Source organism: Gigantopelta aegis, chromosome 14, assembly GCF_016097555.1.
Source record: "Gigantopelta aegis isolate Gae_Host chromosome 14, Gae_host_genome, whole genome shotgun sequence".
In the NCBI taxonomy this organism is placed as follows: Eukaryota; Metazoa; Mollusca; class Gastropoda; order Neomphalida; family Peltospiridae; genus Gigantopelta; species Gigantopelta aegis.
The window spans coordinates 47,802,516-47,822,548 of record NC_054712.1 but is presented as its reverse complement, the minus strand read 5'-3'; the positions used below and the strand labels follow the sequence as shown (position 1 = coordinate 47,822,548).

The window sequence follows — 20,033 nt, the reverse complement described above, 5'->3', positions numbered from 1 at the left end:
AAAGAAACCCATGGAAATAGGAAGGAAAACATGTCCTGCTGTTGTTTTTCAAAAGTGGTGGGCCAAAAGAAAAATGTCCTGTTAAGAAAAAGAAAAGAAAGAGAAGACAATATGGGGTGAGGGGAGGGTTTGGGACAGTGTGTGGAAAATTAGGACCTATATTTTAGTGCATTATGGAATTCAAATATAACCGATTTACAAGCCAAATTAGGCAGATGATATTATCGTACATACACCTCTCTCTTGAAAAACTACCTGCAATATTTTGGTAGCTCTAAAGCAGATAAATGTCTTTTTCAACTGCTAGGTCTAAAAAACAGACTGCTTTTCGCAGGCCGCTATATCGAATCCTGGCACTACTGTTCAACTGGCAACAAGATATCAACAGCATCTTTATATAGGGAACCAGTGCCCCACAACTTGCATATCAAAGCCCATGTTATGTGCTCTTCTGTATGATATAAAATATCATTTTCTGTCGATGGAAAAAAAATGTACTGGGTTTCCTCTGAAGACTGTGTTAGTATTACCAAATGTTTAACATCCAATAGCTAGTGATTAATTAATCTATTTGCTCTAGAGGTGTCTTTAAACATAACACAAACTTTATTTACTTCTTTATATAGGCTGTACACCATCAACTCAAAATCTATAGACAACAATAGTAAAATGTGGCTGTAAAACTGATATACAGCATTTTAATATCACTGAATATAAATTCTACAACCTCTAATCTTTAAAGTAAATCAGAAAAAAAAGTGGGGTATGCTGCTTGGTTTAAACATAAAACATTAAACAGTAGTTGCTAATAAATATTCAAATGACCAGATAAGTTGCTTGTCAAAATTTTGAAAACAAAGGTCCAAATTTACGATGCCTGTTCAAGCCTTACACGTGTGTAACTACATACAAATACAATGTTTAAAGGGACATTCCTGAGTTTGCTGCAATTTTTAAGATATTATTGACCAACAAAGACTTTTTGAGGACCAATTAAATATAAAATATATTTTTCTGCATAAAATATTAGTGGCTGTATATTAAACATGTTTCTGATCATTCTAACAGTTGTACTAGGTTAATTTTCATTTTATTTCCTTAAAACATTTTTTTTTTCGTACGTACAAACTTATTTGAAGACAAAATCCATTTTGAGCTTCTTACAAATATTAAGACGACCAGAAACACATTGAATACACAGACACTGATATTCTAAACAAGAAAATATATTTAATATGTAAGTTTAATTGTAAAAAATATTTTATTAGTTGGAAACATCTTACAATGCAGCAAACTCGGGAATGTCCCTTTAAACATCTGCATTTAAGAAAAACAGGCTTTGTAAATTCAGCCCAAAATGTTCCCTGGAGTATACACATGTCCCGGATATGTATGTATGACTAATAAAACTAAAAGGAAAGGGTTTATTTTTAATATAAAAAGACAAAACAATCATGTTAAAATACAACAAGGTACGTACGTAAAACAGTCAGAATTCTGACTGATTTCTTCAGTCGCAACACCGCTCTCGGCTTAGAGTGTGATCGACTGCGATTCGAAGCATCACTGGATTTTGAAGTCATTGTGTCACACTTGTGTTTTGCACTAGATCCTGGTTTTTTAACACTCAGGCTTTTGGAATGTTTTAACTGCTTCTCACTGGTTTTATTCTTCGTATTTTGTGAGTAGTTACTGGATTCCATGATTAACAATAAATGTTAAGTCGTTGAAATAAACATTACAACCAGAAAACAAAAACACTCACATTTGTTTCTGAATCATATAATGATAGTTACAACAAGTAAAATCTCATAAACTAGCTCCAAGAATCACATTCCTGCAGAGACGGAATAATAAATGCAACACTATAATATATGAATGATCCTCAAAACCAATTGGAATGAAACTGGGTTTTTAAAACAGTTATAATACATCATTCTTCATCCAATGCTCAACTTAAGCATGACAACACAACAATTCAAATAATTACCAATTTATCATATTCCATGAAATCAAGTTTACACAATATTATTAATCACTTCATGCATGTAAAAATCCATGGAAACCAAGTTACAGACTATGCCCATAATACACATGATATGAGGAGTGATTTGATCAAACATTTGTCAACAGAACATAAACACGGAGTAGAGTTTATTATTTATACAATACAGCCAATCCAATAGGTCTTTCCCATAGCAATCGCTGGCAAAGATCACCAACTAAGAGGTTTAATACAAACTCCTATACCTTTTCATGACCACCTTCTACTGTCAACAAGTAGATAATGACACTGTTTCATGAAGATGACATATTTGACAAAGAAAGGCAAATGTTTCAATTCTGTATTGCACAGATAAATATTTCTGTTCATATATACTGCATTTTATGAAAGCAAATCCTTTGCTATGCAATTTTAGATTACTTTTTTTTTGACTAGACATGTCAATCTGCCTCACAATTTCATTATTACTTACCAAGATTCAATTGACATTGAAGGAAGTGTTACAGTATCATGAAAAGAATTCCATTTCATGTGAAAAGATCCACAAATCCAATAACATGTAAGAAACCCTTTCCTCTTGAAGTTTTTTTTTTTTTCAAACTCTATAACCTTTCTTAAGGTCTCTTCCAAATGAACGAAACCTTAAAACTTCTATACAAAACAAAACTTCAAAACCATTAATATATTCCACCTTATATAGCTCTCTACAACGGAGTGTCATGGAAAAGTTGAAACAAAAGAATGGTCCAGATTTCAAAAACCAACAGAAACATGAATAAATCTTCACAAAAGCATTAGAACTATTTTTACTAGTATCCGTGAACTTTGAATAACCTTTGAAAACAACAACAACAACAACCATAAATACAAACTAACCACAATATACAAAACAGAAGTAAAATTATGAATCTGTCAAAAGTAACCAATTAAAAAACCTTATAAAAGTAATTCATCACGGCCAAACGAAAGCAGTATTATTATTCCATGACATGTTTCATTGCAGGCTGGAACATAATACATTTGGCAGACAAATCAACATATAAAACCACTCTTTATTACCTCACAGCTGCTGATGCAATACAAAAACAAACAAAGAAACAATCAAACTGCGGCTATGTTCAGAAAACTCAAATCTAATGAATCTGTAGCCTATTCATTACAAAACGTCCTCAGCATCAAAAGACTTGTTATATCTGCATACACAGCAACACTTAAACACTCATTTCAGCGAATAAAAGGTCGTGTGGACAATGAAAGTAACTCTAGTAAGATATAACATGTTTGGACAAATTTATTGCCTGACAACATGGTAGGAAACGACCACTAAAACAATAATGTGGACATCACTGAAATACTCAAGTGTTCTTGACACGGTCGTTTTCAACTTGATACTCTTTTACTTTCTATAATTTATGTCCATAAAATCACAATAAACAAACCAACATTTGATACAAAGCATGCAAGACACTGAGAAAAGAAAAAACAACAACATATGAATGGATTTGGTGTTGAATGTAATGGTATAGTGTATAGAACAAATGGGTGTACCTCAGGCCATCATTAAACAAGTGTTCTTTATTGTAACCAGAGGATCAAATGAATGAATGAATGAATGAATGTTTAACGACACCCCAGCACGAAAAATACATCGGCTATTGGGTGTCAAACTATGGTAATGCAAATAAATAAAGTGATGATCAACATCAATATAAAAATTCAAGGTTTAAACAAAAACAGTGTAAAGAACTGTGCCAAAAATACAAATACAAATATCACAGAATTTTACTCTAAACTTCAATTTGTGCTGTATTGGCCATTCTCAAAGAGAATGTTACACCCCTGCACCACGGTGAGGATACAGCACGCGCAGGGGCCAGAGGATCATGAAAATTGCAAGAAACAATGAAAGAAAAAGGAAGGAAAGGGAGAGAAGAGAATGGAATGGAAGAGAATGGAAAGGAAGAGAACGGAAAGGAAGAGAACGGAAAGTAAGAGAATGGAAGGGAAGAAGGGGTGGGAAGCATCTGACGAAATAACCTACCAGTACCTGTATATGGCTGAAGGTCAGATTACAGAAAAGCAAGTATTTAAAATTAAATAAGATTAAAATCTTCGAAAGAAGAGAATGAATTTGTTTAAGATGTGTACCACAGTATATTTTTAAAAACCCCCATTAATTATTAACTATATAATAACTATGACATATTATCTAGAGAATGAAAGAAGAAAACAGCAGGCACAACATAAGCTATTCCTTTAAATTAGCAGCAAGGTTGTGTTTTTATACAGGGCTAGCTCTGGCAGTCGCCAAATTTACCAATTGCGAATTTTGAAAACAACTACCAAATTTTATTTTGAGTTGGCAAAATAATTTTACTACATTTTATTAGAAAATAACTGGTTTTCTGCCATTTTTGAAGTTTAATAGATAATTTGGTGAAACTTTGTGTTCACCCAGAGTTAGCCCTGTTATATATATGCACATTCCGATAAAAAGGACAGTACATAATCCTCTACTATACTGGGTATCAGTCGTGACACGCAACTCTCATAGTCAGGACTTAACTTACACCTAGCTGGCCATACACCGGATAAACCGAGTGCTTATAATCAGTGAAACTAAATCAAAGGAAAGTGTAATTGCATTTTGCCCTAAGACCACAAAGTAAATATGCAGATTACCACTAGAAAGTCCAATAAGATTTTATTGCGATAATAAAATGGTCTTATAATGATATGGATTGTTGACTGTTCTGAGCAATTTAGCAGCAGTTGTCAGCATCAAACAATGCATAAGAAGCTGAGTTTCAGCTGTTTTGCACCAATCAAAAACTACAAACTGAAGTTCAATTGGGTTCACATAGTTCATAATAAAATGGTTATGACATAGCCCAGTGGTAAAGCGCTCGCTTGATGCATGCTTGATCTAGGATTGATCCCCATTGGGTTATTTCTCATTCCAGCCAGTGTACCACAACTGGTATATCAAAGGCCATGGTATGTGCTATCCTGTCTGGGATGTTGTATACAAAAGATCTCTTGCTACTAATGGAAAAAATGTAGTTGGTTTCTTCTCTAAGACAATATGTCCGAATTACCAAATGTTTGACATCCAATAGCTGATGATTAATAAATCAACTTTAGCTTTTAACTTTATAAATGACCTATTTACAGCCCCATGTAATGTTTTGTAATGCTTAGATGACTCTCAACCCCTCTAAAATTATGTAACGTTCATCTACAATACAGATAATGAGAAAGGAAACCTGCTGTTGTCACTCCATGAGCTATCTGGGGTGAGATGTAGCCCAGTGGTAATGCACTCGCTTGATTCGCAGTCGGTGTGGGATTGATCCCCGTTGGTGGGCCGGCCCATTGGGCTATTTCTCTTTTCAGGTAGTGCACCATGACTGGTATATCAAAGGCTGTGGTATGTGCTATCCTGTCTGTGGGATGGTGCATATAAAAGATCCCTTGCTGCTAACTGAAAAGAGTAGCCCGTGAAATGGCAACAGTGGGATTCCTTTCTTAATATCTGTGTGGTCCTTAATCATATGTTCGACGCCATATAACTGTAAATAAAATGCGTTGAGTGTGTCGTTAAATAAATAAAACATTTCCTTCCTACCATGAGCTATTCTTTTCATTAGCAGCAAGGGATATTTTTTTATTACATACCTATTCAATCTTACTATAGTGATAAAGACATTTTCAAACCATGTAATAAATTTACCTTGTATCACACAAACATGTATTTGCGATCTTGACCAGAACTTTTAAATGGTGAATTCCCTTTATATCTTTACTGGAGTTAGCGCCTTTTTGTTACAAACATCATATATGATTTACAAATTACGTCACATCGTATTTGAAACATTACACAAGACTGGTGCAGAGTGTGATTTTCACGTTACGTAAATCGGGATGCAGTCGATTCGTCCATTGGACAATTCGTCCACAGACGATTTGTCTACTGAAAATTCGTCCATTGAGGAACTCGAGACGATTTGTCCACTACACAAAATCAGTTCCGGACGATTCGTCCACTGGGTTTTTATTTCCCCAGTACATTTCGTCCATAGCCTAAATAATGTGTACTACATGTACATGGGGGCTAAATAAATTATTAGATATATTTTACCCCATATTTTTTTTGCTGTGTCATAAATTTACAAAGGTGAAAATAAATTATATTGCATTAGATTACGCTTGGTAGATGTTTTTGTAACAATGCTCTGCAGACATAATTCTTTGGTGTTTCTATTTATTCGGTTATTATTTGTTTCTATAATGTACGCCTTTCACGCTACATGTCGTAGGATGTTTTTAGTACAATTATGCCCAGTAAAGATAATCTTTAGCCCTTCCCTTTCAACTTGTTTGGTTTCTGTTTGCTTTACCAATTAAGTGTACAGGTGTACTCTATTGTGATATCGTGAAGTAATTAGCAATGCAGGCTCATTACTGCTTAAGCTTGTTTCACCAAGTTGGATCCAGTAGCGTCTAAAACAACACGCCTTATTTCAAAGCTGCACCGCTAACTACCTGTATGGACGGAATGAATGAATGAATGAATGAATGAATGTTTAACGACACCCCAGCACGAAAAATACATCGGCTATTGGGTGTCAAACTATGGTAATAAAAACAAATAAGGTGATGACCAACATCAATATAAAAATTCAAGATTTAAATAAAAACAGTGTAAAGAATTGTGCAAAAATACAAATATCACAGATATATACTGACTTTTACTCAAAATTTCAATTTGTGCTGTATTGACCATTCTCAAAGAGAATGTTACACCCCTGCACCACGGTGAGGTTACAGCACGCTCAGGGGTATATGGACGGATGCAACGGCTAAAGCATAGGACCCGGGAGGGAGAATTCTTTGCCATTTGAAGACGCTACACCAATGACGAAATTACTGCCAAAGAATTGATTCGTGCTGTTGCGAGATTATTCATTCATTAGTCGGCTGACTGTTGGGCATTTCTCTTCCAGTGATATTTGAATGGATAATCTCCTACAGTGATTTGTGCAGTTAACAACGACAAAATACCATTCATCGATTCTACACTGATTTAATTGACCAAAAACATTCACTTGTGCATTTCTACTACTGTCAAATATGTTAACTTTTGAATGACATTTGTTGTTTTGTTGAATTGTTTTTTAATGTACATTTAATTAAATTGGAATTGAAGACAAGTTTTTATTTTATTTCGAGGTTATTAGGCATATGGGGATAATGTGACGAGGGAGGGTACAGTGGATAGAATTTACGCCATTGAAGGAGAACAGGGGGGGGGGGGGGGTAATAAAGTCTTCCGACGCGGAGGCTTGCATTACCTATTTACCACATCGTGTACGAGAGAGTGGACGAATCGTCCGTGGACGAATCATCCACATGATAATGAATACAAACAGTTAATAAAAACTGGATAGTAATGTAGAATTCTAACTCTATTTTACTTTTTTGGTTATAGTATAGCACAAAGTAATGTTAAGAAACGATTACAATGTCAAAGAAATAACTATTAATATGTTTGACAAAAATGCAGTCATCGAGTGGACGAATTGTTACACCCCTGAAAGAAGTATTAATCATAGATTTAAGAAAGTGTTGTTATGCATGACGTTAAATTAAACACTGTTTTGGTAAAGCATAAAAGAAGGTATGTAATAAATACAGAAGTTCACATATGTTTTTTCGGCTCCTATTTATTGTACTTGTTTATTTTGTGCAAGAACATACCACTCGACCACTATGCAGTCTCGTAGTATATATTTTTGTGAAAAATAAACTTTGGGACAAAAAATTTAAAAAACACAACAAAAAAACCCCAACCGTGTGCAATAAATAGGAAGCGAAAACAACGTATGTGAAGTCTCTACTCCACAAGCAAGTTAGTACCATGGCCTTTGTTACACCAGTTATGGAATACTGGTTGGAACAAGAAATAGCTCAATGGGCCCACCGATGTGGCTCTAGTGGTATCGTTAAACAAAACAAACTTAGGCTAATGGGTGTATCATATACATGTACAATGTACAAGATCTGAGTTCGCAAAGAGTAAATGTAGAAGAAAAAACCAAAGACAGAAAAACCCCAAAAGGAACTGAGTTACTTTTGGTTTCTTCTGTCTTGTTTTTTTGTTTTTTTTATAAGATGTTGAGTTTCAGCTGTTTTTCACCAATCAGAAACTGTGATTTGGGAGAGCACAGATATGCATTTCAACTTGATTTATAAGTCTTATCTACATTAAATACTGTTGCTGTGACATTAAAAGTGTTTATGAAAAAAAAAAATGAAAAAAAAACAAGAAGGAAAAAACCAGTTTTTACTGATAAAAAAAGTGTGTTACATAACGCTGCTAAATAGTACAATCCCACCCACCCCATGTAACACTACATAATGGTTGGACCTATACCCACCCACTCCCTCGAATGTCACATAATATTTGAATCCATGATGCTTTCTTTACAGATGCACTATTAAAACAAACCGGCCTCGGTGGCATCATGGTTAGGCAATCAGTCTACAGGCTGGTAGGTACTGGGTTCGGATCCCAGTCGAGGCATGGGATTTTTAATCCAGATACCGACTCCAAACCCTGAGTGCTCCGCAAGGCTCAATGGGTAGGTGTAAACAACTTGCACCAACCAGTGATCCATAACTGGTTCAACAAAGGCCATGGTTTGTGCTATCCTGCCTGTGGGAAGTGCAAATAAAAGATCCCTTGCTGCTAATCGGAAAGAGTAGCCCATGTAGTGGCGACAGCGGGTTTCCTCTCAAAATCTGTGTGGTCCTTAACCATATGTCTGACACCATATAACCGTAAGTAAAATGTGTTGAGTGCATCGATAAATAAAACATTTCTTTCTTTCTTATTAAAACAAAAAGACTTCAAAACTATGTATAGCACAATTAATGTTTTATAATTATTTTAAACCAGATTAAAACTCCACAAAAACTTGTAGATTTTAATAGTAGAAATGAGAGAATATTTTACTACCTCAACAACAAAATTCTAACAAAACCAACTGGAATAAAAATATATTTTGCCTTCTATTAATATAATAGCAGTAATATGTAAAAGTTGTAATTAATATTGATGAGAGATGTACAAATAAGTTTATTGTTAGTCACTAATGATATAAACCATTATAATACCTGTTTCATTCATTTGTGTCTTTCATGTACATTTCCTATATAGTATTGTAATTCAGCTCATATAAGTATATAATATAATAAACAATTCTTCTACAAACTTCTTACCGGTATTATAGAGTAAATGTAATTTGTCACCCTATGACTCAGGCTAAATAGGTTTGTTGCATTTACAAATAACTGAAAATGTAGAGATCCTCAAGGAAAAACGAATCGCATAAAATTTTTATTTATTATAAAAAGGTATATAAATATTAATTAAAAATAATATTGTACATACCTGTTTTATTGTTCAAAGTACAAACAAAAATATTTAAAAAATAATAATAAATAAATAAAACTGAGAATATTTTTGTAGTGTTGTCAAATTATGTTGTCCACTGAAAAAGCCAAGATGTTTTCTCAAGTGTCTTTGGTGAATTATATCCTTAGTCCTTTGTCCAAAATAAAACAAATGATAACAAGACGCAAGTTTTCCATTTGTTAACTGAATATGTGAACCATAACATATGTCACAAATAGTAACAATAGTGGACCGTGATGAATAAACTCTCACCCAAAAGTGAACCGTGTTGTGAGACCTAATGTATTTAAGAATTCAACAAGCATTCTAAGTATACTACTTAAGCAATACAAGTATGTCCCATATCAGTCCCAATTTTTTCCCCCGTATCTTATAAGTTCAAGGGCCATAACTCTGCCAAAATGAGGATATTAGCATAAAAATTCAAACTTGATCTGTCCCAGTACATGATAAAACTTGAGCTCAATATCTTAAGGCCTTTTGAAAACTATTTGTGGAAAACAAACTTTTGTATCTCCAAAATTCAAGGGCAATAACTATTAAAAATTGGTAAATCGCCATGAAAGTCAAACTTGATCTGTAACAGTACTTGATAAAGCTATACACAAACATTCAGATCAATATCTTAAGGCATTGTAGAAAAAACATCTGGAAAACTATATGTGGAACAGATAGACAGATGGACAGGTGGACAGACAGAAAGGATAAATATGAAACTTATAGTCACCCTATGGTTGGACCAGTATGGGACTAAAAACTCAAAGAGGAATGGTTAAGGAGTTCCCATAGCTAAAAACATTAATATTTCAGTGAGCTAGTTCTGATTTAGTAAACTAGTTTGAAGTGGCAGTCCTCTTTGTGGCAGTACAGGAAGGATGTATTGTCCAGTAAAGAATTTCCTTCCTGTCTGCCTATTGACAAGGCACTGGATAAAGATTCATGGAATCAATCACTATTTTGCCAAATGCCCATTTGACTCTGCTTTATGCAGAGATGTGGTCTTGATCACTAATAACGGTTTTGTCAATCAGATTGCATGATGCTCCTCGCATAACCTTGACCACTTTCTCTGTATACGGATCCTGATGAATGCAAAACACTAACATACAGAACTGTAAAACATCAATCAAAATAGTTGTATATTTCCCAAGTTGGACCTCCTATGTCAACAACAGCCCTTTTTGGCACCAATGTTTCTGATTTGTATGTAAATATTAGTTTTTACAGTAAATATTCAATATCGCAATGTAATTTCACTACAGATCCAGTGTTAATAAAAGGAACATTCGTCATCATCAAAGAAAACATGTTCTATACCAATATAAAATACCAACAACAGTTCAGTGAGCTAAATGTATAAAGGAATGGCATTTTTTCCATTATAATATGCATTTTTATTCAATCGTTCTTATGAAACTAATTGTCAAAGGTTGCAAGCTAAAATTAAAATGTAAACCATTACCAGTATTTTTTATATGTTGCATGTTTTTAGGTCTCAACGGATTGGTGCCCAAAATATACCCCCCACCAGACTATACCTGGGGTATAAACTGGACTAGCCCAGAATATACCTCTCGTCTGTATTTCGATGTCCAGATGGTTTTTTCCATCATAATTGATATATTTTGGGCTGGAGAATATCGAAATATCTTCTAAAATGACTAATCTGTGATAGTTTTATTTTTATGAAAGCAATAGTTGCTTTTCTTTTAAAGCGTTTATTATTATTATTTATTTATTTATTTTGTATACAGTTTAGTAATAAAAAATGAGGGTTAGGGTTAGGGATATAAAACAGGCTAGCCCACTTTAACCCCGGGTATAGTTTGGCAGGGAGTATATTTTGGGCTGTTACACTGGTCTCACTATATATCAGGGCTTTAGATCTCACTAATTTGGGCACCATAAGTTTTTGGTCCAGTTGTACATATTCACAAATGCATTTTGAAGTTATTCTAATCTAATTACAGCTTGATTTTGAGGTGAAATGTTTTGAGGTCAGCATGTCTGTACTTAATTAAGACGTGATTATTTTAGACATACTTATTTTGGGAACACTCGTTATCACCTCAGCTTTGATGCAATCTAAAGTCCTGTATATGTAAAGAGAGTACTTTTATGGCCTTGTTGGATAAAAAAAGGTGCACTGGGTTGTGCTTAATTGTCGTCTTGAGATTAAACACTAAAATGAATGGAGCTTTTAATTTGCTATAAAAGGCTTCCCAGTGACATAACTTTCTAAAGTTAAAAGTTTGTTTTGTTTATCGACACTACTAGAGCACACTGATTTATTAATCATCGGCTTTTACAGTTGGTAATTTTGACATATTGTCTCAGGAAACCTGCTACATTTTTCCATTAGTAGCAAGGGATCTTTTATATGCATTATCCTACAGACAGGATAGCACATACTTCAAAATTTTATATACCAGTTGTGGTGCGCTGGAGCGAGAAATTAACCTTCTAAATGTGAAATACTGAGTACCAAATCACTGGGTGTGCTAATACACCAGACACGACTGTAATTTACCAAATGTGTCATCACTTTTATTTAAAATTAATGCAAAATACAGGCATGGATCCAGCATTCCAGAGAGTGCACCCCTACCCCTAATTTCCAGAATTTATCAAAAGAATACATTGAATCTATTTTTAATTGGTGGATATGTAATATTTTGGTTGGCTAGGTTTTTAAAAGAAAGATTGCCATATTATTATCTTAGTGTCAATTTGAAAAAGGCAAAAATTACGAAACATGTTATTAAACTACTGAACTGTTGGTCGTGGTGTTTTATATAATATTTGTATAAAACACATAATGCATGTTGGCATACTTTTCAATACTGTAGGTGCCCTTTTTAAATGTTGCATCCCCTCCCTAGAAAATGTCTGCATTCGCCCTTGACATGACATAAATATTTATGCCAAAAAACGGTGTATGAAACAGTACATAATCTGACTATGTAAATTAGGACAGTGAGCCATTAATTTCATCTTGACCATTGATGACTGACACGGTGGGCTAATGGGTGGCCCTGAGTGGGTTACAACTAGTCCGAAGGGACATAGAAAGTGTGGTTCTTTTTATGTCCGGATAATGTTACATACCCTATATACAGCTGATATTCAAAACTTGTGGCACCATGTTTCAACCGTTTCTCAACCGAAATAGTACAACAAATGGACAAACAAACCAAAAATGTATGACCTACCATAGCATGGGACCCTGGTAATTCGAGGTACTTAAAGGAATGCTCGCCCAAGGCTTTTGGACTTGTATGCATATTCAACAATATATGATGCACATTATTGCTTAATATCAACAAGCATAACTGTATAGTTAATTAATAAAACAGTTAAATGTGATGGCTATTATATATAACAGGTGTAGTCATTTTGTACCATCCCAGTAAATACACCCTCTGGCGAGCCAGTGGTTACGTAATACTTAACTTGTCACATCTGGAATTAGTCTTAGAACTGATGAAACAAAACGTACCTGATTTTCACAGATGCATCGCAATGTTCTGTAATCATATCCATCCTAGTAAGCCAGCAATAAGTATATATTATTTTTCAATACAAAATAAACCACCATTGTCAAAGTGTCGAAATAACTGTATTATGTTTTGTCCATACATTAACCCACGTACTGAAATGATAATCAGAGTGGGTTTTTTCGTTAACTGGGTGGTTTTTTTCCGTGGCCTGTACCTGTGGTTCCGGACTGGCAGGTTTATAATTTGGATGGTCACTAGTCAAGGTGTCTAGACACAACAAATAAATGACTGTTTTATTAAGATCACAGGGTATTGTGGGATAACCGTGTGGACACCCCATAAATCGTAATGGACATTATCAGCTGTCCTGTTTTATTACTGTAAATAATTCTATAAAACCCTTGATTCATTAGACTTTCCCAGCTAAAATCACAAAACTGACCAATTATGTAGTCCCAAAGAAAAGAAAATTATCACTTGGGTATCATGAGTGGTTGTTTTTTTCTCCAGCGTACCCTACCAATAGGCCTAATAATATGCATTTTTTCTTTAGATTTTTTAAGAGAGAAAAATATTATAACCCCATTTCATTCTATTAATGCAAACTGAAATACATTTAGTTAAATAGTTTATTATACTATCAAGTCATTTATGTTGTTTTACAAGTCAGGTTGATAAAAGCGAAGCGTCTTGTCGTAAATGACTGCCTTTGTTTATACTGTGCATACAGGAGTTGGTTGAAGCTGACGTCACTTCGCCCCAAGCTAGAATTCCGGACTCATTGAAAACAAAAAGAAAATGGCTGCCCCCAGTTAGCAGGAATAATCACGGTTTTTATTAACTCTAAAATTACGCGTTTTTCATTTGCTAAAGTGTCTGTATGTGTTGGTGGTCCGGATATGCATCTTTCTAACACATAAAGCTCATGTTTGAGTTTACTCTGCTTTTAATAATTGTATTTGTATATTTTAAAACTGCTTTGTAATTTTATTATAATTACACATGTATTAGTTGAAGAAACGTTTTAATTGTTACTTGAACCAAGAATGCAGAAAATCTACATATTTCATGCAATCAAAAGTAACACGAACTTACAATCGTCCTACCCCCACTCACTGAACCAAAAAATGTAACTCTACTGAGTCATGTTATTGACTATTTTCAAATATAGAAGCACAAAGTGTCATAAAAACAAAGTATATAACTGTAACTGGTTGAATTTATGTCTTGAAGCAATCAATAAAACAGAAACTGTTTTTATAATTATTTTTATTGATTCATCGGTCAACAGATTGCTGCATGGTGTTTAAAATACTTCTCGGAACATGAGGTGGGAAAAACTTCTTCTTTTTAAAAAAAATAGCTTTGGTTATTTCTATTTTTATTTTTTATTGAAATTTTATTTTAATATTTATTCAAATATAATACTGACTATATATATTGTAGTTAATAGTCATATTTTAAAAGTAAAACGCTATTGATCTACATCCTTAGTTAACATTTTCAAATTTTAGTGCCCTTATTTACTTCCATAGAAAAACAATTGATGTATATGTATGTGAACATAAGCATTCGGTTCTAAAGTATATATATCAAATATATAAACAGACATCCAGAAAGATATTTATTTTAAAACATATAAGGACCATATATTTTGGGCAAGTATCTGTAAAAATAGTTTTGCCAGCAGACAGTCATATAACTTCAATACCTAGATATCAGTACAGTTGAAAATAGACAAAAATAGTTTTTAAAATTAAGTTTTCTTTCAAATGACAGTCTTTGAAAATCACAGAAAAAAGGTATTAAGAAATGTATCGTGTTTATGAGTGGGTAAAGTCCACTCTTGCATTCTTTGCTCGTTTTAACTTTATTTTTACGAACATGTCTGTGAATGTGACATAAATTTGTTACTTTCCCCATGCAAAAGTCAATGACATCAGAAATCTTCAAATATACGTACTGTTGCGTACAAACAACACAACCACTGAAATAGGTCCCTCACTGAAACAGGTTCACAGATGATAACAGAGACAACTACTCAACAGGGTAAGAGTATACTCACTAAATCCCGATTGAAGTAATTGCATCATTATTAACAAAATAAATCTTCCAACAACATAAAACATTTCCCCGCCATTTTAAATGGGTACCAGGCATTTCTCCCCCCAGCCAGTTCGCCCCCAGTTTGACCTGTTCGTCCCGTGTACCAGTTCGCCTCCAAGATGATTCGCCCCCAACTGTTTGCCTGTTCACCCCCAAATATTTGTCAGTTCACCCCCAAATATTTGTCAGTTCACCCCAACTTTTAGTCAGTTTGCCCCCAATGATTTGTTACTTTTAAACAATTATTGTACTGTTTCTTTAGAGGGATGTTAAAGTGTGTGTGTGTGTGTGTGTGTGTTTATTTTAGGTTTATGCCAGCAGGAAATTGTTATGACTAAAAAAGAATAAACTGCCTTCCAAAAGCAAAATGTAATTACTTGATTTGTATTATCATCCCATGGTAGTGATTTCTAACTATTCAACACAGGGTGGAAGTGAGAAAAAAGAAAGAAAAACACTTTTTGTCACACGAAAAAATTAAATACCTGTACTCCATTTCACATAGTCACATCAACGCATGTGCGACATAAAGTAACAGTCCCACGCTCACGTTACAGTGTAATAAACTAGTTGATTAATATTTTATGCAGGCGTGTTTTGTAGTAACCCTTTTATTGTTTTGAATCTATCATGTAAAAACAATGATACACGAACGGATTTAGACAGAAACATTAATTGCCGCTAAAACAACACATGTCGTCTGTTGATAGAAAACATGGCTCAGGCCGAAACGAAGTACTTGGGAGTAAATATTTTTATACATAATTTTCATGTTGAATCCAACCATCTTTACACTTTCCTAGCATTGTAACAAAATATGTTTTATTACCGTCATTTTGAAAACTTTCGCTAGTACTGATTAAATGTTTTAACAGTAAACTCTTGATATTGTTCTACCGGAAATGTCTCACCGACTTGAACAAGTCATGTGCTTTCTGATTGGTCTTTTGTTCTAACAGTGTTTAGTGTAACACAGAACAAACACGTATATCAGAACAGAACTTTATTACACTCAGGCGTAAGAGGTACATACATATTTCATGACTTTCCAGGATTTCCATGACCCGAACTGGTACCTTTGTGGGGGCAAACTGGTTATGTACTTGGGGGCAAACTGACATCCTATTTGGGGGCGAACTGACTGGGGGCGAATTGACTGGGGGCAAACTGGCTGGGGGCAAAACGTCATGGATTCTTTTAAATTTGCTAAATAGAGCGAAGCAACTCGCCCTGCACATTAAGAAAAGTATTGACAATATGTGCCCTGCACTAAGGTCGACAACAGTCACTTTTCGCACCCTTGTTTTGGCTTTGTAAACGATAAATAATATATATAGCATATCTTCCTGACATTTCACTTGAAATCCATATTTCGCAAAAAGTACCATTTTTTAATCACAAGAATCACGCCATTCATACAGTGTGTAAAGTGGTTTTGCGTTTCATACTAGCATGAAACTAAAAATATTTCACGTTCAATTCTTAAATAAAAACTGGTCTACTAACCTTGACCCCTGTCAAATTTCTATAACAAGCAGACAATGCTGGGTGGTGTTTGTTTTTTTGGGTTTTTTTTTTTTGGGGGGGGGGGGTCATAATTCTGGACAAAATATTAATTTTATGTTTTAAAAGATGAAAGGATTAAAAAGTACCTTTTGTCAAATATATCATATAAAAAAAATTACCGTTGGATATGTTTTATTTATTGTGTACGAAGCCAAAACAAGAGTCTGAAAACGGAAAAGTGACTATCGTCGACCTAAGGCTTAGGTTACAACGGTTAATTTATCGGTTTAATACTAACCAGTGGATCGTGGGCGATCCTTTTTTGATGCTTTTGGATTCAGCTTACTACTCATTTTAATATCTGTATACTGTCGTTAGACAATAAACCTTGCAGTAACTATTATTTGTTTTTTAATCGTTGATAAATCAAAAACATTCCTAAAAAGCAGCCATGTTGCTTCCTAGCAACAGACTCTCGCGAGACTCCATTTTCGTTTATTTTGGCAAAAATATTTGGGTCCACTTCAGGCGCACTGTTTTCGTAAGATGTGCAGTTCGTAAAGAAACGCGCATGCATACATTTCGTAAGTTCACAAGTGCAATGTCTTCGTCTATAAAATTCGCATCAATGTTTTGCCTATTGCTATTTATAATGACAAGCGTTCGTTTACATTACTATCATGTTTTAAAGTAAAACAGAGTATTATAGGCTACACATCTTTAAAGATTTTTTTCAAAACAATTAAGAATTTCCCGCATTCCAAAAACTAAGCAACTATGATTTCAATATATATATATATATATATATATATATATATATACTGTTATTATGAACTGTCTTGTAATAGTAGGGCAACTTGATGAGGTATAGATGTGCAAGGAGAAGTGATGAAATTTCGTTTGGACTAACAACTATGATGGAATATTATATTGTTAACTTACTATATGCGTTGACCTTAGTTTGAGCCCCAGAAGCAATCTTGTTCTTCCTAGATGACATGCTCTGCGAAAATGGAAACAAAATGTTATGTATAAAAACAAAAATTCTTTTGTTTAACGACACCACTAGAGCACATTGATTAATTAACCCATCGGCTATTGGATGTCAAGTTATGTATAACAAACCAGGTACGTAATATTGACACAATCCACTAAATGTATACTATAATATAATTTATTACGCCAACAGGCACTCATAACCGGGAAAACCTAAATTATAATTTGCTCACCGGTGTAACATACAGTGGCGTAACCAGGGGGAGGGAGGGACAGGGGCCATCCCCCAATCAAACTTTTTTTTTTTTTAAACTTTTTTTTTTTAATAACATCACACACACACACACACGCACACACACGCACACACACACACACACACACACACACACACACACACACACACACACACACACACACACACACGATACATACATGTATACAAACATACATATATACATAGGGCAAACTTACCATATTTCGACATCTTTTTTTTTCAAAGTAGTCTGTGACGTATGCAAACGTTATAAACGTAATGATGTCTCTACTATTGCTACCCACAACACAACCAGGGCCTTTAGTGGTTAAAAATAAGACATGTTGATATAACTAGGTGTAATGAATGCCTTTTATTAAAGATGTCAGTTCGACCATTTCCCGACCACATTGGCCTAATCCTGACTACTTCAAACTAATCCCGACTAGCTGTTTATCACAGGTAGCCTACTTGACCAAAATACTTGGTATATTTATATTTCATAAGCGTACGATACAGGTGTGTGTGTGTGTGTGTGTGTCACTGTGTGTGTGTGTCACTGTGTGTGTGCGTGCGCGTGCGTTTTGTGCGTGCGTGTGTCACTGTGTGTGTGTTTATCGTTTTATGAGTGAAAGTTAATTGAACGGCTATTCTATGATTAAAACCATGGGTTATAGGATACCACAGTAAACATAAAACCGATTTTGTAAGCAAATTTACCACATTATTCAGCTGACTAAAATGCAGGCATCTCTTCCAGTATTAGACCAGTTTGTCAGTTGAACGAGCATATCAAAACAAACCACCAATCGTGTAGTTTTGACAGTGGCGGATTTGAATTATGATTTCTAATATATTCTCACCATATCATCCCTTCAAATTGTGGTCGTAATTAGGAATTGGTCGAGATATAGTCAGTTTACCCTACATACATACAAACATATACACACACATACATAGTGTGGGTCCCCTTCCCCCAAATATGGGTCCCCCACACACAGACACACAGTGATAACGTACAATATTATTGGACGATTTGATGCTTACAAACGAATGATTTTGCCGGTACTAAATATGATGTCATCGATTTTGCAAACATACACAATGACGTCACGTACTTTAAAGGTTTGCATTTGCATTCAGTGGCGAATCCAGAAAATCCATTTAGGGGGTGACCCCTATGACATGAGGCGGAATGCTAAGAGAAATTAACTGTGACCATGGATAAAATACAACATCATAGCAATACTCAGAATAGTGTGTAAGGTTGTTAATGCAAATAAATATAATATAAATTCAGTTCCAGTTATTATCAAATTTATGTCCCTCATGAAATGTTTTTTCAGTTCGTGAAAGCTCGTGACAACTGAACAATATTTTACGAGGGACATAAATTTGATTATACCTGCTAACTCGTTTATTATTCTCTATTTATTTATGGATTCTCAAATTCTGCAACAAAAACAAAAAATGTGTTTAAACAGAAAGGTTAGCAATTTTTATCTCTCCCCCCCCCCCCCCAAAAAAAAAACAACAACCCAACAACCCCCCCCCCCCCCCCCCCCCCCCCCAACAAAACCCCCAACCCAACAACAAAACCCCCCACAAAACAACCCAATAACAATTATTATTAGCACAATATGATAAAGTCAAGGTTAGGGAACTTTGATTCCATGGCTTTACGATTAAATTAGTATTTCTAATAATATTTTATTACCAAATTAATAATTTAATATACAAACATAATTGCATATTTCTGAGTGATTTGGGGATTTGGCAAAGAAAAAATCTGTTATATAATATACTTTCCGTTTCCTCTCTTTATCTCCCGGTCCATTAACCATAACACTAAACAGGGTTATTTTTAGTTGCTTTTGTTTGTTTATAATATTAATAAAACATACCTCACAACCATTGCTCGGGTTATACTTAGACCTTTTCCCCAAACTATTATAAATATAAAATAACATAAATTAATTAAATATTAACATTAAAATTAAACAATTATATATCGAAGAATGAAACAAGTCTTATTGACACTTACCTGAAACTACAATAAAAACTGACGACGTTTATACATTGAAAAATTAAGTTCTTAGAGAAAATCTAAATCCAGCGTAACAACATTGTAGACTTCGAAGATAAGCAGTATGACGGCTTTTCTTTAATCTTTTCACACGACAGGTA

The 20,033-nt window shown here is 34.3% G+C and overlaps 1 protein-coding gene across 7 annotated transcripts in view; it reads right to left on the bottom strand.

Annotated features, from left to right (window-relative positions):
• Positions 1-18,808, bottom strand: part of LOC121389033 (MYCBP-associated protein-like) — a 61,725-nt gene extending 42,917 nt beyond the window's left edge. For 5 of the 7 annotated variants that reach the window (XM_041520631.1, XM_041520634.1, XM_041520633.1 and 2 more), the window contains exon 1: positions 1,481-1,718. In XM_041520631.1, the coding sequence (XP_041376565.1) occupies positions 1,481-1,703 (223 nt within the window). In that variant the 5' untranslated portion in view covers positions 1,704-1,718. Of the gene's footprint in view, positions 1-1,480; positions 1,719-16,895; positions 17,056-17,539; positions 17,601-18,566 lie in introns of those variants that run through there. The other 2 variants (XM_041520638.1, XM_041520639.1) reach the window with 2 other exon arrangements.
• Positions 18,809-20,033: the final 1,225 nt, after the last annotated feature.